Source organism: Neoarius graeffei, chromosome 5, assembly GCF_027579695.1.
Source record: "Neoarius graeffei isolate fNeoGra1 chromosome 5, fNeoGra1.pri, whole genome shotgun sequence".
NCBI classification, from domain to species: Eukaryota; Metazoa; Chordata; class Actinopteri; order Siluriformes; family Ariidae; genus Neoarius; species Neoarius graeffei.
Genome location: NC_083573.1, coordinates 54,816,572 through 54,838,336, shown reverse-complemented (window position 1 = coordinate 54,838,336; position 21,765 = coordinate 54,816,572). Strand labels below are relative to the sequence as shown.

At 43.3% G+C, this 21,765-nt stretch overlaps 1 protein-coding gene across 5 annotated transcripts in view; it reads left to right on the top strand.

The window, feature by feature from the left end:
- trak1a (trafficking protein, kinesin binding 1a) overlaps nt 1-21,765 on the top strand; it is a 76,797-nt gene that overhangs the window by 9,835 nt on the left and 45,197 nt on the right. For 3 of the 5 annotated variants that reach the window (XM_060922074.1, XM_060922072.1, XM_060922078.1), the window contains exons 1-2: nt 9,729-9,818; nt 20,472-20,666. The exons of 1 other annotated variant lie outside the window; for it this stretch is intronic. In XM_060922074.1, the coding sequence (XP_060778057.1) occupies nt 9,815-9,818; nt 20,472-20,666 (199 nt within the window). In that variant the 5' untranslated portion in view covers nt 9,729-9,814. Of the gene's footprint in view, nt 1-9,728; nt 9,819-20,471; nt 20,667-21,765 lie in introns of those variants that run through there. One more of the 5 variants, XM_060922077.1, reaches the window with a different exon arrangement.

The window sequence follows — 21,765 nt, the reverse complement described above, 5'->3', positions numbered from 1 at the left end:
TTGCTCTGAAATTTTTTCCAGAGGTGTGACTGGGCACAAGTCACAATCCATTAAATTTTGGCGGTGATCCGGATCACCTTCAGGATCCCGGATTTTTTTAAAGGATTCTTGGCAGAGGTCTGCACTCTCCGAGTGCTTTTCTAGTTTTATGAATCGTGCCATCTTCTGGCTGCTCAGGGGATTATACTGAGCTTCAGAGTTCTACAGGGATCTTGATAATTGGCATTCAGTCTTCATGGTGGCTGTGTTCTATATAGTTTTGTCTAATAGGATTCTCAAATTGTTGTTTCTAATCAAACATTGATGAGGAATAGAGCTACGTAAACTGGTGTATATGAAGGACCAGTGCAGCAGTCATGCACAGTACATACAGGGGTTTTGTTTGTGGTTTTTGTTCACCTACACTACAATATCCTGCTTTAAAAGTTAGTGTATTCTTTCAGTAGTGATGTCTGTGAAAGTATATTACGTCTGAACAGACACAAAGCTCTGTCCGTTCTCTGAAAGTGGTTATTTGTCTTCTGTCTGCTGATTTGTCTGACAGTACCGGTCATTGTTTTTGTGTGTGTGTGTGTGTGAGAGAGAGAGAGAATTACTGCATCAGCACTGGTCTTGTCAGATTCCAAAGCTTTTACAGCAATGGTGAGCGCCACATTCGGCATGTGACTCACACGGAGAAAAAGTTCTGCTCAGTGTTTCCAGGGCAGAGCTCCGTGTGTGTGTTTGTGGTGTGTTCTTATTTCCATGGTGATGGAGAACTGATGGTTTGTCATCTGCTGGATGTTGGCCAGTTCTGACTTCATTAAGCTTATAACAGTACAGAGAGTACAGTTCAAACACTTCAAACTTGAATAGAATAACTGCGAGGAATTTTGCTCAGTATTATAGAACATTATCCCTGATCCTAGATCAGTTTTTACGGTAGTTGCAGATCCTTGTTTGAATCCTTGGTGTTCCTCTGTGTGTGAGTGGAATGAAACTGATTGATTGGTGCTGTTCTTCAAGAGTTTTGACCATAAATGGTTCATTCAGTCTCGTGTCTCTCAGACAACAATGGACTTAAAAAGACTCCCCTGATCATTTTCCACAATGCCTCTACAGTATTTTCTATTCCTAAATGTAAACCTGAGAATTTATTTCTGATCACTGATGTATAATTGTTGTGTAATCCACCAGCTCTGCACAATTTTAAAAATGAATTCCGTATAGTCAGGGCTTTGTGTGGTGTACAGTTACTTAAGCACCATTTATCATCGGCCTATTTGGAACAGATGGCGCATTTATTCCCAGGTTACAAAAAGCTCTCTTGCAGCTGTATGATCATGAATAAATTGGCTACAACTCTGTCAGAATTACTAGTTAAAGCAGAAAGAACACTGCTAGGAATTTTACCTCAAAACCTCATTTCTCATTATCTGTAGCCGCTTTGTCCTGTTCTACAGGGTCGCAGGCAAGCTGGAGCCTATCCCAGCTGAATATGGGCGAAAGGCGGGGTACACCCTGGACAAGTCGCCAGGTCATCACAGGGCTGACACATAGACACAGACAACCATTCACACTCACATTCACACCTACGCTCAATTTAGAGTCACCAGTTAACCTAACCTGCATGTCTTTGGACTGTGGGGGAAACCGGAGCACCCGGAGGAAACCCACGCGGACACGGGGAGAACATGCAAACTCCACACAGAAAGGCCCTCGCCGGCCACGGGGCTCGAACCTGGACCTTCTTGCTGTGAGGCGACAGCGCTAACCACTACACCACCGTGCCAAAACCTCTGCTTCAAAATCATTTTGATGGTACGTTGGTTTGTCTTCCATCTCTTCTCTGTGCCTGGTTTGCCAGTTATAGCACGATGTAACTCTGGTGGCACATCCCGGAGATCTCTTGTGAGAACCGCGTAATACTTTACAGCACTTGCTGGATAGCACTTGGTCATCAGTACTGGTCATAAGTTCTCTTGCGTCAGTTGCTGTCTAACCTTGTTGGCTAGCTTGCCACCCAAGTTTGCATCACTTCATAAGTGATCATCTAGTTGACTCGCTGTTCTTTGTCCATTAGCATCCCACAGCATTAGATATGTCCTTGTTATCAGCATATTGTCTATGGTTCTCGTTATGTTAGCTTGGCATGCTACTATTCTGAGTTGTGTGCAATAGTTGTGAAAATTTTGACTGCTACACAGTGCAAAAAAAAGTCTGAACATGCATGTTTGCTTCAAGAGATAAATAGCGATCAGTCTCATGGTTAACGGGAAAATGGTGACAATCCAACAACAGGGTGAACGTCCCTGCCAGTGTTATTTGTGAAAGATTGTGACGTAGGCCGTAACCTTATCAGCGTTATCTCTGTCTCACAAAGATTTGTAGTTTTTCGGGATGACCAGTCATTGAACTTCAGTCCTGTCTCAGGCTAGTGTACAAATAAATAAATTCATCTCGCGCAAAAACATTTGATCAGTCTTTGTCAAGCTAGTATCAAATAAGCCTTGAAAGTGTGCAACTTTTGCAAACCTATCTCGGCTAGCTTATAATAAATCACACTGTCCAGTGCATATTATGTGCCTACAGCATGTCGATTAGACACACAGTCCTATTTTACAGTCATGTTTGAGTAAAATCCTGTAATATATGTAATACTCTGCCTGGTCAATCAACATGGTTCTTTGGCTTCTGTCAGTTCCTGTCCTTCATCTGGTCAACAAATGCACGTTGTACAGCTGTCCATGAGGGAAGCTCAAAGCACAACTTGCCTTTTTATGATGGTGGCATAAAAGTGAATTACACTCTGCAAATGTAGGGAGAGCCCAGGTGCAAAAAACCCCCCGATTCTCGCATAATGCTGCTTTAAAGCTGTTGGATGTAATACTTGGGTAAGATGCTTTTGTAAGGTACTTCCATAAGAATTCATAATGTGGGTTTTGTTGTGTCCTTCAATGTGTGGCTTAATCTCACAGCAGGCTGGTGCTAAGTCAAGAATTCAAGGCTGAGTCCCAAACCACATAATGTGTAGTATGCCGAACAAACGTGATCAACAAATCACCAACTGTGACTGTGTATATTTTATTGAAAAGAATTTCACCTGCCAAGTGGCTCTCTGCTCCGTCTGTCTCTTTCCGCTTTATGGATTAAATCTTTTCATAGAGCAGAGTACACATGCGCACGCACACATTTATTTATTTATTTATTTATTTATTTTTAAATCACATCCCACACATCATGTACTTATTTTTGCTTCCAAAGCGAGAAAGTTTATTAGCCAAAGTTAGCAAATGTTAGAAAAATCTTATGCAATAATAACTTTTCAGGCTTCTTTGAGGCAGATGGGTGTAAACTCACCGGCATGCTTTTAGTGAGCTCTCTCAGTTGAGCTTGTTTGCTACTCTGCCAATGTGGCTGTGGCTACCCATACAGACATTGCTAACTACTACGTCTTCACATCTTTTTCTCACCTTTATGTGGGGTTGATGTGATAGGGTTAAGGGCTTTGCCCAAAGGCTCCACAGTGGCAGCTTGGTGGTGCTGGGACTCAACCCTGATGCTCAGATCAGTAAACCCAGACATTGCTGACTTCTTCTTTCATTATGTACACTGCTTATCCATCGGGGTCGCAGGGGAATCTGGTGCCAATCCCAGCTGACTTTGGGCGAGAGATGGGGTACACCCTGGGCAGGTTGCCAATCTATTGCAAGGCTACACTGCTGATTCCTCTGTGACATCAGAATTGAGTTTATTGCCAAGTACATTCTCGCATCCAAGGAATTTGCTTTGGTGATTGGTGCATGAAAAGTTAAGATAAAAGAATTTTAGTAAGAGATGGTAGAAGAAATATAAATGGAATAAAAAACTAAAATATACAATTGGAAAAAAATGGACGTATATTTAGAGAGGGGTTGGCCACAATCCTTTCTGCCCTCCTCAGGGTCCTGGACTCATACAGGTCCTGAACAGATGGAAGATTGCAGTCAATCATCCACTTGGCAGAGCGAATGATGTGCTGCAGTCTGCCTTTATCCTTGGCAGTGGCGGCAGTATACCAGACTGTGATGGAGGAGGTGAGGATTGACTCAAGGATCCATCCATCCATCCATCCATTTTTTTTGTAACCGCTTATCCTGTGCAGGGTCACTGGCAAGCTGGAGCCTATCCCAACTGACTATGGGCGAGAGGCAGGGTACACCCTGGACAAGTCACCAGACCATCGCAGGGCTGACACATGGAGACAAACAACCATTCACGCTCTCATTCACATCTGCAGTCAATTTAGAGCCACCAATTACTTTAAACCAATACACTTTACAACGTGAAAACCACATAAGCACAAAATAACACAAGTACACATTACAACATGAAAACATGGGACTTGGGGGTGGAAGGGGGGGGGGCGATCAGGGGTGGTGGTGGGGGGGGGTAGAGGTAACCCAGCGCAAGCAAGCAGCCGTCCGCTCCTGCAGCCATGAAGGCGCTGGTCACGCACCCGCTTGTCACACTGGGGGTGAAGGCGCCGACCGCGGGAAGTGGGGGGAAAGAATGCGAGAGAGAGTCTAACAGCAGTGTTCTCCAGGGGAGCTTTTGTCCCAGCAACGATCTTGGCCAAGGCCAGTGCTGGCTAGGGAGCCGAAATAGATAAGATTGGAATTTGTTTGGTCTTGGCGAGCAGACGCATTCTTTTGCATGCCTACACCACATGTCCATCTTGGTCTCCAAAATTGTCTAATTTCCATTGCAAAGTTGAAAGCTTCTCTAAGCTATTATCCACGTTGCGGTTCAAGTTCTGAATAGCCACAGTCTGTTACCCCTTTTTCCACCAAATCAGTTCCAGGGCTGGTTCGGAGCCGGTGCTGGTTCACAACTCGTTCAACTTGCGAGCCAGCTGAAAACCAGTTTGCTTTTCCATCGCTCGCGGTGCTAAGTGGAGCCACGTCATTACGTCGCTGTATACGTCATTACGTCGCTGTATACGGAAGTTACGGCGCTACGTTTACATAAACCTTGGCGCGAATATCAAAGCAAAAACAACACGGAAGAAGAAGCAGCAACAGCAACAACAACAATAATAATAATGGATGACTTCGCGTTTGTACAGCTGCTGCTTCTCGTCGCTTAAAAATGGCGATCTTTCGCGGTCTTGTTATTGTTGTTGGTTTTAACAACTCTGCCCCCTCGCTGACGTAAGTGGTTCTTTCCTCTGGCCCAGCAGAGAGTTGGTGCTAGCCTGGAACCGGTTTTTCTGGCCCCAGAGCCAGTTCTTTGTCAGTGGAAACAGAAAACCCGGTTCCAAACTAAGCACTGGCCCCGAACCAGCCCTGGAACTGCTTTGGTAGAAAAGGGGCATGAGTGATGGCAGCTCTGCCCACCACTTCAATCGTGTCAGGCAGCTTTATGGGGCTTTGAACAGCTGTCACCGTTTTCTGATTTCCTCGATAAACCAGGGCAATGCCTAATCCAATCAGCAAAAGTCCTGTAATCATGGTTCCGAATAGGTAGGTGTCTTCAATGTCCTCCACAGAAAGAACCGCCAGGCACACAACCCGCCACTTCTCCCATGCGTCCATCGTGTAGCAGAGCTGTTCCTGAAGTCTACAATCATCTCTGTTGTCTTTAGAGCATTGAGCTCCAAGTTGTTCTGCCTGCATCAAGACACCAGAAGGTCAGTCTCCCACCTGTATGCAGACTGTGGGGGGGGGAAACCACATCATAGGAGTCCAATGAAGGTTTTGTCATCTGCGAACTTCAGGAGCTTGACAGACCAATGACTGGAGGTGCAGCTGTTGGTATACAAGGAGCAGAGTAGAGGAGAAAGGATGCAGCCTTGGGGGGGATCCAGTGCTGATTGTTTGGGAGTCAGAGACTCATTTCCCCAGCTTCACGTGGTGCTTCCTGTCAGACAGGAAGTCTGTGATGCACCTGCAGGTGGAGTCAGGCATGCTCAGCTGGGAGAGCTTGTCCTACAGAATAGCCAGGATGGTACTGTTGAAGGCGGAACTGGAATTCACAAACATTCTAGCATAGGTTCCTGTAGAGTCCAGGTGCTGGAAGATGAAGTGGAGAGCCATGTTAACCAGTCTCATCTACAGACCTGTTGGCTCTGTAGGTGAACTGCAAGGGGTCCAGGAATGGGTCAGTGATGGCTTTTAAGATGGGAAAGCACAAGGCACTCAAGACTTCATGACCACAGAAGTCAGGACAATAGGTCTGTATTCATGAAGTCTTTTGATCCTAGATTTTTCGGAGACGGGGATAGTGGTGGAGGCCTTGAAGCAGGCTGGCAAATGGCATGTCTCCAGTGAGGTGTTTGATGTCTGTGAACACAGGAGACAGCTGATCAGCACAGTGCTTTAGGGTGAATGGAGAGACTGAGTCGGGACCTGCTACTTTGTGGGGTTCAACTTCTTAGGCTACATCCACACGACAACGGCAAAGAGGTGTTTTTTTTTTTTTTTTTTTTTAAATATTGCGTCCACATGGGCAACGGATCAGTAAAATATCAGGTACATATGGCAACGCAACGCTTGCTGAAAATGATGCAATACACATGCCACACCTCTACGTGTGCTGTAAGACGGTCCCATCGGAGACACCAGAACAATAGAAGTAGACGCATGCGCATAAACCCCTTCTTCTGTAGCATCAGCCACATAAAGTTTTGATAATTAATCAGTAGCGTAAAATAGTATCTATTGTCTAAGATACTAATTTATATTTCATATTAAAACGTCTATGTAAATTAATACATAGAAAGCCTGGCCAGGCGCTGAATGTTCTTCTGCCTTCACTTTAAGAGAAATTCAGGGCGAGCATGAGCCTAGGTTCTTCCCTGTCACTGTCACACGCACACACTTTCTCACTCCCTATCCTATGGATATAGTCCCTTTAAATCACATGCTCGTTTTTTGAATGGAGACGCGGAAAGAGGAGTGAATGGGGGTAGATGGAAGCCGGTACGCCAACATTGATATCCTCCAGAATTCTTTAATGGTCCGGAATAAATTGAATGCTACACGTTGATGGATTACTTTGTTCTTCTACGCCCTTTTTGAGGAATGTATTGTCGGACTTAAACCAACATCTGAAGAGGTGAGATCGCTCCTTTTTTTCCCCTATTTTTGCTGGCGGGATTGACTCTGCCCTAAGGGCTATTTTCTCTCTCTCTCTCTCTCACTTTGCACCATTACACAATAAATATTCACAGTGAAAATATTTTGTAAGCGCGTTTCATGAACCAAGTTATAGGATTTGTTGACAACTCGCATCAAGTTCGTTACACTTCTACCCGGCGTGAAGCACTCAGTCATGTGGTTGTGACGTCATCGTAAACAAATCCGTTCTACTCATCCAGACGACTTCGCAACGGCGCCGTTGCCAGATTTTTCCACTCTGGAACCCGTTCTCAAAAGATTTCGTTTTGGGGCACCCAAAACGCCGGTGCCGTGTGGACGCCAGGTCGAAACGATAAACAATTTTATCAGATTCACCTGAATCCGTTGCCGTGTAGACAGGGCCTTAGAGTCTGTTAATGTCCCTCTCCAGAATGGAGAGGAATTGTGGCTGTGGTGGGCAGGAGCTGGTGTGTGGAGTCACGGGGCATGTCGTCAGGACAGACCCATTGTCTTTCAAAGCGATAGTAGAACTTTGTTCAGTTGGTTGGCCAGGTGCAGGTCGTTAACAGAGTGGGGGGGCTGTAGGTTTGTAATTTGTGATCTGTCCAAACCCTTTCCAGACAGATGCAGAGTCGTTGGCTGAGAACTGTTGGAGTTTCTCAGAATATATAGTTTTTTAGCTTTTCTCACTGCCTTGCTAAACCTCTTCCTTGACTCTTTTATACCAGACCCTGTCCCCACTCCTGAACGCTTTTTCCTTTTGCAACTTTTAGCTGTCTGAGCTTATCTGTGAACCAGGGTTTATCATTATTGTAACTCTCCTTGCTGCGTAATGGACTGCAGCAGTCCTAGCAGATGCTGATGTAGGATATCGCAGCCTCTGTGAACTCATCCAGACTGTTGGTAGCCCTGAACACATCCCAGTTGGTACAGTTCAAGCACATCTGAAGATCTTCTGCAGCCTTATTGCTTCACTTCTTTGATGTCTTCACTCTACAGGTTTACTCTGTTTTTTAATTTCTGCCTGTGTGCAAGAATCGGGTGAACCATGGCATGGTCAGAGTGGCCCAGTGCAGTGTGGGGGATGGCATAGTAGGCATTGCTGACTGTAGTATAGCAGTGATCCAAAATATTCAACTCCCTGGTTGTACATTTTAATAAACTGTTTGTATTTGGAAAGTTCATGGCTGAGGTTACCTCTCAAAGTCACCAAGGACAATAACTAGGGAGTCTGGGTTAGTTTGCGTCACACCCAGTATCTGATTGGCCAGCACGCATTGTGCATCCTGCATGTTGGCTTGCAGTGGAATGTAAACACCGACCAGAATGAATGACGCAAACTCATGGGGGCAGTAGAAGGGTTTACAATTTTAATTTTAAAAAAAAATGATCCCAGGTTAGGAGAAGAGTGCTGCAGGATCACTGACCCATTACTGTACCAGCCACTGTTTACCTTAAAACAGATCGTCACCCTTTGTTTTGCCAGAGAGCTCGGTCACGGTCCGATCTGAAAAGTTGGAAGCTGGCCAGCTGCAGTGCTGAGTCTGGTATGGATCCATATAGCCACATCTCCATGAAGTGTAAAACATATTCCCTTAACATAAGAGCATTATGCAAGAGGTGCCATTACAAGTTCAGTCTGCTTTCAGCTCTACTAATGTTAAAAAGTAAAGTACGGCATTACCTCACATTTAAACACCAATGGTGAGGGGGAAAACGAAAATGCTGGCCATACTACATGCAAAACAACGAAATGTATTCAAATGTTATTCAGTCATTCTGCATTCTATAGATTTTGGCTTGGTCTGTGCACAACGTGTTCAGGACGACTCTTGCTGAAAATTCCAGTGTGGTCTGCCTGACAGCTGATAAAATAGATGGAAAGATAAAATGGATGTGTTAGTGTTGTGGCATTTACAGCCAAGTTGTTTTAACGAAAATAATACAACAGTCAGGTAAGTAGAACATCTCAAACATATATTTTATTAATCCATTGAATCAATTTAATAGAGAAGATAGACCAGCTCGGCTTATGTCCTAGCAGCTGGTCAGACCAAGCTGGATCAGGCATTTTTGAAAACTTATGAAAGTGAGCACTAGTTTGATTAGCTCTAAATCGGACTATTTGGAATAACTTGAGTATCAGTGGAACCGTAGTTCCTGAGGATGTTCTAAATGTGCCGTACAGAGAGCTAGAGGCTCGGACTGAGGTTTGGCTTACCAGATTGTGTTTATAGATACTGTGTATTTTCAGATGATGTGATTGCTATAGGTGTTTTACAGACCCTGTGAACCATGGGAGAGAATTTCAGCTGCTAAACTGCCTCTCTTCACTGATTCTCTGAAGGCTTTCTAACCTCCTGTTCTTGTAATGCATATACCCCAGCTGTTCAAAGAAACTGCCCTTCAGTCAGCTTATATCATGTCCAAACTACCTCAAAGTCTTGTGAAAGAGGACAATGAGTGCAACAGGCTGCTGCTTGCACTGTAATCCAGTCTATGTTTAGTGAGGGGCATGTGACTGGTGTCATCAACATGCCAGACATGACTAGGCGTTCACTCCTCTTCCCACTCCCTCCCACTCTGCCTCTTTCCCTCCCCTCACTCGTTTTCTTTCTGCCCCGGACATGTTCTCTTGACGTCCAGCCCTTGTTCTGAAAAAAATGGAAAATGTAAGTTGAGCGTGAGGAGAACAAGCCTGTGGCTGCAGAATCATGAGTAAGTACTGAGATCGGGTGTTTAAAGCTTTCAGATACTTCAGTTACTACTTTTTGAGAACGGACAGTGATAAACTCCACGTTGTCCAGGAATCTTAGGCTGAACTTCTGCCTGCTGACCTACAGCCATGATAAGGCTAAGGTCAAGCTGGTTGTGTTTTGTAGCTCTTTACACTGCTTCACTGGGAATGAACTTTGTGCTTCACTTTGACAGGTTTGTTTTGGGGGAAAAAATACATTTATATGTTCTGTACCATGGTATGTCAGCTAATAGGAATGATTTCCCTTTAAGTCAAACAGAGCAACATGAGCCCAGGCAAAATGCTCACTGATAGACTGGTATGTCCAGAAATCATTTATAATCTGGATTACAAATCTGTTTGGTCACATCTTTGAATGTGAGATTACTTTTTTTGTTATACTTCTCCAAAACGTTAGCAAGGCAGTTGTTTGTGAGATCTGTCCCAGCTGTGGTGTTCAGATCTGTGGCGGACTGCTGGGATTGTTGCTTTAGGATGCCATGCCAAGTTAGACGTCAGTGTGAATCAGAAGGACAATAAAGCTTCGCCCGGGAAACACTTTTGAACATGCGTATTAAAACACAGCCCCAAAATAATCACAAGCCAGCTAGTAAATTCACACTCCTCCTCAGGACTCCGCAACCTTCGTTTAGATTGGACACATGTGAGGGACGAATGCACTGGCTGACCTGTAAAATGTGTCCCTAGTTTTCGATGCAAGTCTCAGGGCTGTATTTCATTTTGTTACAAAAATCTGTCCTGTTTTTACTAAATCGCTCTGCATGCGTTATCATGCAGCAAGTTCTGGCTTGTCGTGCTCTCTGGCTTTGTGCTCTCCTGGCAGGCTTAAATAACACAATGGTCAGCCTGGATTGTGCTCGTGTTTAAATAATACAAGTCTGCCCCGTGTATAGAGATCTTGCAGTCACGTGACCGGAAAGTACACAGCCGCCATCTTGTCGGTAAAAAACACAGCTGAATACTGCTGCACTCGTGTACAGAATGGATCAATTTCAACCGACAGACTACACGGCTCATTTTTCTAATGAACAGATAACTAGATATATGTCTAAAATAAACGACCTACAGATTAGTGACCCTTATGGCTTACCAGACGTAGTTTTCACGACCGTGTCAGTGGATATGGAACTGCCAGCGGAATACCCAGACGTGTATAATTACCTCATCAACTTTCCCTCGCTGTTCAGTGGTGAAGCACTGCGTGCTTATAAATCTCTGCACAGTTATCTTTACAGAAATTCAGGATTTGTCAGCGACTCAGATGTGGCATCTTGTAAACAAGAAAATAACAATCCTCATTGGACGGGTAAGTCACTTAAGTATTGAGTATCGCACTGACCAGCCGATTATAGAATAGAATAAGGTAATTCCAGCTGTAATTCCAAATCGTCCGTCTTGTTTACCATGGATCTGGCGTTGGAGAGGTAGAGGCTTGGCAGTGGAGATTTGAGTGGCTGTTTTCTGAGCTTAGTCAACAGGCCGACTCTGCCTGCAGCCTCGCTTTTGCTTCCGCTCCCGACGCCGCCTCCTTCGCTTTGCTTCCGATAACAATCCACGGAGATCCCGCTGGTCTCGCTATCTCGTCCGGAATGTTGTGCATGCGATGGAAATCGCTACAAACCGTCATTTTCTGCTGGAAACCAATGTCCAGTAAGTCCATACGGTTGTAGTGGATATTGAAGTCCGGTACAGACGAACAACATGCAAAAATACACACAAAAAACAAACGTGCACAGGTAGGGAGAGCTTGTAGCCGCAGCCGTTGTAGTAGAATTGTATATAGTAGGGTTTTCCAGAAGAAAAGGTAGAAGTAGAAGGCGGAAATATGGCGTTTGACCGACAAGATGGCGTCTGTCACAATCTGGATCGTCTGTGACGTCACATGCAAGTGCTCCATTGCTGTTTGAGATTTGTGATCAACCTGTCATTTCATTCAGTGGCAAGAGTTTCCACAAGACAATAACACTTCTACATGTTATAATTGTGCACTGTTTAAAATTAGAGGTCACAAAACTTCAGTGAACCACACAGTGGGTTCTGTGACCTGAGATCTTAAGCCTGCTCCAGGTCCTTCTTAGGCTTGTTCAACACGACATTTAGCAAAAGGAGAGAAGATAAACTTTGCAAATATTCTTTGTGTCCTTTGAATGTATATTAAAGTGCATATCACGGGTAAATTCAGGAGCAAGATCAATGTAATTCTCCTATTTTATATTAAACTTTTGGTCAAATATCTGTCGCATTTTGTGCCATTTTTTTACCTTGTGCAATACCAGGAAAATTCAGTTGAAATCAAGCCATTTGAGGCGAATTGGCCCGCCTCTGAAAAAACTTTGGCATTTGGATTTCCCGGCAAACATTGATTTTCGTGACGTCATCTGCGGGACGCCTCCCTCTGAATCCTACGTCAGCGCTGGTTTGTTTATGAGAAAACGACCTGGTGGTTTTCTGCAAATTTCTTCAACGTTATCACGTAATTATTAAAATGGTTAACAGATGTATCGTAGGAGGGTGTAGCAACACCAATCTTGATGGGATTAGTACTCATCGTTTTCCAAAAGACCGGACAATGAGAGAGAAATGGGAGCGCTTGGTCTACACAGGCTGTGCACTGAAACCGTGCAAAGCTCGCGCAGCCTGCTGGCGCTTCTGCAGATAATGTCTCGAATCTGGCTCCAGTCTCCTTTGGGATTTTTCCAGACGCGTTTTGTAATTTTATTTTTTTTTCTGCTGTAGACAGATGGCCTTGTGCAAAATTACCCTTCTGGATGAGTGTGTAAAGGGACATACTTTCATATTAAACAAAATTGGTCCAGAATATGCACTTTAAGCTCCTCTTTAATTCATTTCACTGCTGCTGTAAATCTATTTGCACACTGAATTCTGTTTTTATTAAACCCCACCATGTTAAATGGCAGCAGAGCAGGACTGATGATTCTGTTCAGGTCCTGGTTAAAACCAGTGTTTTGATATGGATAGACTGCAGTTAATGTGTTTGTTGAGGTGAGGAGAGACCCGTTTCCTAGAAACGTCTTCGATGTTGTCTAATTCGGGGGAAAATGGGAACAAATATATTTTATTTATTTATTTAAAAAGTGTGATACGGTCTGAGGAAAAGCTGTTCAATGCATTATTCTAAATTCCTGCACTCAGACTTTTGAACAAATTCTTTGTTACATAAGGATTTTTTTTTTTTTTTATTCAGAAAAGAGCCGGCGGCACGGTGGTGTAGTGGTTAGCGCTGTCGCCTCACAGCAAGAAGGACCTGGGTTCGAGCCCAGTGGCCGGCGAGGGCCTTTCTGTGTGGAGTTTGCATGTTCTCCCCGTGTCCGCGTGGGTTTCCTCCGGGTGCTCCGGTTTCCCCCACAGTCCAAAGACATGCAGGTTAGGTTAACTGGTGACTCTAAATTGACTGTAGGTGTGAATGTGAGTGTGAATGGTTGTCTGTGTCTATGTGTCAGCCCTGTGATGACCTGGCGACTTGTCCAGGGTGTACCCCGCCTTTCGCCCGTAGTCAGCTGGGATAGGCTCCAGCTTGCCTGCGACCCTGTAGAACAGGATAAAGCGGCTAGAGATAATGAGATGAGAAAAGAGAGCCTTCAGCCAACCACTCTGCACATCCAGCAAAAGATGTGTGAGGGACTGTGGGGTTGTGTGTGTCGTGTGGGTAAGTTTTAATCCCACTCCTTCAGTTATTAATTTGTTTGTTTGCACAAAGACATTTCCTACTTGACTTGGCTGCTTCCTAAAATATAAAACTTATTAAATTACCACACTCCTCACTCTGATAAAGCGTTTCTTCCTCTTCTTCATCCCATAGCCAGCAAGGGCCATCACTGATGACATTAAGTCCATCATTGGTGTGTCTAGGGCATTTAAACATGGTGGAGCCCATCCCTCTCCAAGCTTGATCAATGGGCAATTTAGAGCCACCAATGGAGCACTTGCATGTGACGTCACCACAGCCAATCCAGATTGTGACAGACGCCATCTTGTCGGTCAAACGCCATATTTCCGCCTTCTACTTCTGGTTCTACTTCTGCTTCTACTTCTACCTTTTCTTCTGGAAAACTCTACTATATACAATTCTACTACAACGGCTGCGGCTACAAGCTCTCCCTACCTGTGCACGTTTATGTTTTTTGTGTGTATTTTTGCATGTTGTTCGTCTGTACCGGACTTCAATATCCACTACAACCGTATGGACTTACTGGACATTGGTTTCCAGCAGAAAATGACGGTTTGTAGCGATTTCCATCGCATACACAACATTCCGGACGAGATGGCGAGACCAGCGGGGCCTCTGTGGATTGTTATCGGAAGCAAAGCGAAGGAGGCGGCGTCGGGAGCGGAAGCAAAAGCGAGGCTGCAGAGCCGGCCTGTTGACTAAGCTCAGAAAACAGCCACTCAAATCTCCACTGCCAAGCCTCTACCTCTCCAATGCCAGATCCATGGTAAACAAGACGGACGATTTGGAATTACAGCTGGAATTACCTTATTCTATTCTATAATCGGCTGGTCAGTGCTATACTCAATACTTAAGTGACTTACCCATTCAGTGAGGATTATTTTCTTGTTTACAAGATGCCACATCTGAGTCGCTGACAAATCCTGAATTTCTGTAAAGATAACTGTGCAGAGATTTATAAGCACGCAGTGCTTCACCACTGAACAGCGAGGGAAAGTTGATGAGGTAATTATACACGTCTGGGTATTCCGCTGGCAGTTCAACATCCACTGACACGGTCGTGAAAACTCCGTCCGGTAAGCCATAAGGGTCACTAATCTGTAGATCGTTTATTTTAGACATATATCTAGTTATCTGTTCATTAGAAAAATGAGCCATGTAGTCTGTCGGTTGAAATTGATCCATTCTGTACACGAGTGCAGCAATATTCAGCTGTGTTTTTTACCGACAAGATGGCGGCTGTGTACTTTCCGGTCACGTGACTGCAAGATCTCTATTGACCTAACCTACATATCTTTGGACTGTGGGGGAAACCGGAGCACCCGGAGGAAACCCACGCAGAGAACATGCAAACTCTACACAGAAAGGGCCCTGCCAGCCACTGGGCTTGAACACAGAACCTTTTTGCCATGAGGCGACAGTGCTAACCACTACACCACCGTGCTGCCATAAAGCGTTCGGTGAAGGTAAATGAATGAATTCAGTGAATGCTTCTTCTGAGTAATCCGTACACTCCCATGTTACGTTGAAAGATCTTAATGGCTGGTTAACGTTTCCTCACAGACCCCATAAAAACTTGGGTTTAATAATAATCACACCGTCACTTATAAGGACTACATGATGTAGATATTTAGTAAATATTATTTGTATTCGTTTTATTCTGGTGTGTTTTTAACCTGTTAGAATTTGTCTAACATTTCCTAAAAGGTTTTTAGTGGGAATTCAGTTCAATTTTTCCCCCCCTCTTTTTAAGATCAGCCTTAATAGTTTCAAAATATCTATCCGCATGAGCCACTGACTAACCATACTGGCTGATCACTGATTGATTATTTTTATTTATTTATTTATTTATGTCATCTCTGGATTTTCACACATCACGTTTGACACGAAATAGTAAGTGAGGGTAAAGAACATAATGGCGGGTTTTATATCCTGCATTTTTACATCAACATCCTGTAAATCAAGGAATCGGTAAGGGTGCGACTCCTAAGGGAGCTCTGGCTCTGTGTTTCACCCGTCAGATACTTCTCAGCAGAAACCTACACGCTTCTACATGTAGGATGTTTGTCTTTATTGTGGGGGGTGTTTTGGAATGGGACAGCTGTTAGGCGTTTTAGAAAGGGAAGAAAAGAACAAGACACGTTTGTTTAAAGGAGAATAGGATAATAAATATGTTGAGATTGGGCTCCTGAGTGTTCTTCAGGTTTCAGAGATGTTTGGGCAGTGTAGCATTGTAAAATGCCAGGTGTGTGTGGTGGGTTTTTTTTTTTTTTTTTTTTTTGTTATGGTAGTATACAACTGATCAATTTACAATTCCTGTTTTTAATAGTCTTAGAATTTGAACAGACTAATGATCTTGTTTTAAGATGTAGTTATGAACTTGACCACTAGAGGTCACTAGACTCGCATCCATTGTCTATGTTGCAGTGTAGACTGTCTTAATTATTCTGCTATGCACAAAGTGCTAAACTGCACCTTTACTGGCTGCTAAAGTGATACCCTGAAGGGATACAGGGATATACCTGTACTGAAGAAATCTTTACATGGAACATTTGCCTGAAATTATGAAAATAGTACACCTTTTAAAAATAATTTGAGGTGCATAACTGGACCTTAAAGGAGATACACAGAACCATGGCTTCACTTTTTGTTTATAAATGCCTTGAGACCTCAGGAATGGCACAGGAACAGTAATAATTAACAATAAATCTAATATAGTAATTTTTACGATTAAAAGGATTTCTATACAATGGTGCTTGAAAGTTTGTGAGCCCTTTAGAATTTTCTATATTTCTGCATAAATATGACCTAAAACATCATCAGGTTTTCACACAAGTCCTAAAAGTAGATAAAGAGAACCCAGTTAAACAAATGAGACAAAAATATTATACTTGGTCATTTATTTATTGAGGAAAATGATCCACTATTGCATATCTGTGAGAGGCAAAAATATGTGAACCCTTGCTTTCAGTATCTGGTGTGACCCCCTTGTGCAGCAATAACTGCAACTAAACGTTTCCGGTAACTGTTGATCAGTCCTGCACACCGGCTTGGAGGAATTTTAGCCCATTCCTCCGTACAGAACAGCTTAAACTCTGGGATGCTGGTGAGTTTCCTCACATGAACTGCTCGCTTCAGGTCCTTCCACAACATTTCACCTGGATTAAGGTCAGGACTTTGACTTGGCCATTCCAAAACATTAGCTTTATTCTTCTTTAACCATTCTTTGGTAGAACGACTTGTGTGCTTAGGGTCGTTGTCTTGCTGCATCTGGGCCACCTTCTCTTGAGTTAGTTCATGGACAGATGTCCTGACATTTTTCCTTTAGAATTCGCTGGTATAATTCAGAATTCATTGTTCCATCAATGATGGCAAGCCGTCCTGGCTCAGATGCAGCAAAACAGGCCCAAACCATGATACTACTACCACCATGTTTCACAGATGGGATAAGGTTCTTATGCTGGAATGCAGTGTTTTCCTTTCTCCAAACATAACGCTTCTCATTTAAACCAAAAAGTTCTATTTTGGTCTCATCCGGCCACAAAAATTTTTCCAATAGCCTTCTGGCTTGTCCACGTGATCTTAAGCAAACTGCAGATGAGCAGCAATGTTCTTTTTGGAGAGCAGTAGCTTTCTCCTTGCAACCCTGCCATGCACACCATTGTTGTTCAGTGTTCTCCTGATGGTGGACTCATGAACATTAACATTTGGCTAATGTGAGTGAGGCCTTCAGTTGCTTAGAAGTTACCCTGGGGTCCTTTGTGACCTCGCCGACTATTACACACCTTGCTCTTGGAGTGATCTTTGTTACCCTCCCCAGGAGTGGTCGACCAACAATGGTCTTGAATTTCCTCCATTTGTACACAATCTGTCTGACTGTGGATTGGTGGAGTCCAAACTCTTTAGAGATGGTTTAGTAACCTTTTCCAGCCTGATGAGCATCAGCAACGCTTTTTCTGAGGTCCTCAGAAATCTCCTTTGTTCGTGCCATGATACACTTCCACAAACGTGTTGTGAAGATCAGACATTGATAGATCCCTGTTCTTTAAATAAAACAGGGTGCCCACTCACACCTGATTGTCATCCCATTGATTGAAAACACCTGATTCTAATTTCACCTTCAAATTAACTGCTAATCCTAGAAGTTCACATACTTTTTCCACTCAGATATGTAATATTGGATCATTTTCCTCAATAAATAAATGACCAAGTATCATATTTTTGTCTTATTTGTTTAACTGTGTTCTCTATTTTTAGGACTTGTGTAAAAAATCTGATGTTTTAGGTAATTTATGCTGAAATATACAGAACATTCTAAAAGGTTCACAAACTTTCAAGCACCACTGTAGGTAGCGGTCTGAGTGAATGGCCTTGACATCACCGCAGGAAGGCTATCGGTCTCCTCACCATTTCCGCTATACTAAAACACAGAGCTGACTGCAACTCTGATCCTCCATTTTGAGCTAATTTATTGCCATGCCACGTAGATGTGTTGCTGGCGGGTGCAACAACACGACAGAAGGTGGATTTACGTTGCATTCATGGCCCAAGAATGTTCAAACTGCAAAGATTTGGATGTGTTTTTTTGAGAAATTCACGGGCACGTTGGACACCTACAAAGTGGTCTCTCCTCTGCTCTGCACATTTTACGGAGTACTCATACGAGACCTCCTGGTCTGTTGAGGAGCGTTGGCTATAAGCCCATATTGAAAGAGGGTGCAGTGGCAACAATTAAAGGGAAAGAAAACTATAAGAAAAGGAAAGTTCAGTTGCACCAGTTCTCCCGGCGCGTGAGCCAAGAGGTTTTGCTAAAACCCAGGATGAGACATGACGTGACCTTATCGCTTGGGCAGTGACCTCCCTGTGGTTGTTGCTAAAACCGGTGACGTCCCGGGTTTTAATAATTGCCTGAGACGAGCCGTAATGGCGGAGTACTCAGGATGGAGAATGAGTGGACTAGCCATCTGATTTCTCCACGGGATATGCTTGCCTCAGCAGCAATATCTCGCCCTTACACTGAAGAAACGAATGACCAGAGAACTGAATGAACAACTGAAAGTCAGATTGTTTTCAAACAATCTGCCACAGGATTGGCCTTCAAGAAGCGAGAACACAAACTGGTAAGCTCCGATTCTCATTTGGATACCAAAACAGTGAAAATGCATCATTGTTGCATAACTTAATCACACCTATACTGTTTTAATGAGAGTCAACCCACAATTAATTAAGTCAAATCATTCTTCGTTGAGCAAGTCGGTAGCGGTATTTCTTACTTTCACCTAAATTTTTTATATATATGACTTTGGTCTGTAGCTGTCTGCATGGAACCGGTTCCTGCTGTGATGTCATGCACTCAGGGCTGGCTGGCTCAGCGGGGCAGTTCGAATGCCAACTTTGCATTCGATTTTAACGCTCAAAAAAAAAAATTTTTTTATATATATTATATAAAATTTTTTTTTCCCATTTATGCAGCATACAAGAGTCAAGGCTGGAGATACTCATCTCATCATCTGTAGCCGCTTTATCCTGTTCTACAGGGTCGCAGACAAGCTGGGGCCTATCCCAGCTGACTACAGGCGAAAGGCGGGGTACACCCTGGACAAGTCGCCAGGTCATCACAGGGCTGACACATAGACACAGACAAACATTCACACCTACGGTCAATTTAGAGTCGCCAGTTAACCTAACCTGCATGTCTTTGGACTGTGGGGGAAACCGGAGCACCCGGAGGAAACCCACGCGGACACGGGGAGAACATGCGAACGGCTGGAGATACTATCCACTCAGAAATGTATTTAAAAATAAAGGTTCTGCGTATCTCCTTTCAGGCCTTTTTTTTTTTTTTTTTTTTTAAATTGTAAACCTTTCATTCAGATTGTAGAGTAAAACTTTAAAGGTATGCTACAAACACTTGGGTAAAATCTAGGGTGTCTGTGCAGGATCATTGTACCATCATATCAAGTGAACTTTAACATTATGGGAGAGCATTTCTTTTAAACCACATTAGTGGAGCCTGAAATCATTTATGTGACCTACCACGATTGTCTTTTTGAAAACGTTATTTCATATGCAGACTACATTTCAGATGTGCTACAGCGAGCATTAACCCTCTAAAATTTCTGTGGTATTAAATGTTACCAAGCGATACTTGGCATGTTTATTCCAAAACAAAACTAGAACTGAACTTCAATTCAGTTCTTTTTGAATAGCACTTTTAAACAATGGACATGGTCACAAAGCAGCTTTGCAGGAATCCGGACATAGATTTAAATCCCTAATGACCAAGCAAAAACTATGTACCATTACAGGAAATTTCCAAAGTGGGTGTATACTGATGTGATGTAGAGTAGAGACACAGAGATTGAAATGCTTGATTGTATCAGACTTTAAGTTTTAACACCAGCTATTATTAGAGAAGTTAAGAGTCGGTCAGTCATGTAATTATGGGAGTAAATTCCAAGTAAAGTTTGAGTATTTGTTTAGAAAAGGAAATTGATTTTTTTTTTTTTTTTACTTTGTGCTTACGGAGTTGTCATTACAACTCATGAATTAAGGGAAAGAATTAACATATCCCACACCAACTAGCTAATACAGGGTCACCTAGACAAACAGGAGGGGTGTCTGAGTTGTTTTTCTATTTGTTTTACTGTTTATTATAACTGCAGTTTTGGTCTGTAATAACATTTAAGTCATGCGTGCAGACTGCCTGTACTGTCCCAGCCCGAGATTATTAGTCACCTTGTTTTGGTGAATACCACAAAAGCAAACTCTACATTCTCCTTGTAGGTGTGAGATGGATGGAAGGAAGATATGCTCTTCTATTGTCATTTGAATGCCTATGATCTTATTCTTCTCTCTCTCTCTCTCTCTCTCTCTCTCTCTTTTTTATTTATTTATTTTTTTTTAATTCTGTCGTGTATGACAGATGTGTGTAATAGCACTGATCTTCCAGAGGTGGAAATCATCAGTTTGCTGGAGGAGCAGCTCCCTCACTATCAGCTGAGAGCAGACACTATATATGGCTATGACCACGACGACTGGCTCCACACGCCGCTCCTTTCCCCCGACGTCAACATCGACCTGACTGTCGAGCAGATCGAGGAGACCCTCAAATACTTCCGTAAGTCCTTCACTTACACCCCTGCGTGGTGTGTGTGAACCCCTGCATTTTCTCACTGACTGTCCGTAACGAAGAGGAAGTGGTCATGAAGACCAGCGTTTACACAAACATTTACAGATAGGTCCAAAATTGTCACTCTTCACTCCCACCCTGCACTAAGCTATTAATTAACTTGGTCTCACACTGAATATATGAGGAAATACTCACTCATTCAGGTTCAACTGGGTACCAGATTCTTAAGAAATCATCCATGACTTCCTGTTTCGCTGTATAAATATGAGGTGATGGGGAGGTTAAATTCTTTCAGTTACTGTATATTTGTGAACATGGGAAAATTTTAAAGAATACACAAAGGAACTGAAGTGTTGGGCAATAACTATAAAATTAGCTTGACACTGACCACGCCAATATCCACTGTTGGAGCAATAATTATGAAGTTTTAAAAACAAGTGGTGCTGTAATGAACCTCCTGAAAGGACTCGAGTGTCTCGACCTCATCGGAGCCATGCTCCAAAACCTAGTGTGAATCCCTCCCTGAAGAGAAAAGGCTGTTATAGCAGCAAAGAGTGGACACCTGTTTAATAATGACTGTGGTATTGGAATAGGATGTTCAAGAAGCACATAAGGTGTCCTAGCCAGGTGTCCACACACACTACATTTGGTTATATAGTGCAGATTAGTTTTCTAATTTGAACAAAACTCAGCTGCTTTATGAATTCAGTTATTGCACCAGTCGACTCATGGAATTTAGGTAATGTGTTGCTTGAATATGCTCGCTGGGTAAAGTTAGTGTGCATGATGATTTTGTTCAAATTAAAAAAAAAATGATTACTGAGTGGCGGCACGGTGGTGTAGTGGTTAGTGCTGTCGCCTCACAGCAAGAAGGTTCTGGGTTCGAGCCCCGTGGCCGGCGAGGGCCTTTCTGTGTGGAGTTTGCATGTTCTCCCCGTGTCCGCGTGGGTTTCCTCCGGTTTCCCCCACAGTCCAAAGACATGCAGGTTAGGTTAACTGGTGACTCTAAATTGACCGTAGGTGTGAATGTGAGTGTGAATGGTTGTCTGTGTCTATGTGTCAGCCCTGTGATGACCTGGCGACTTGT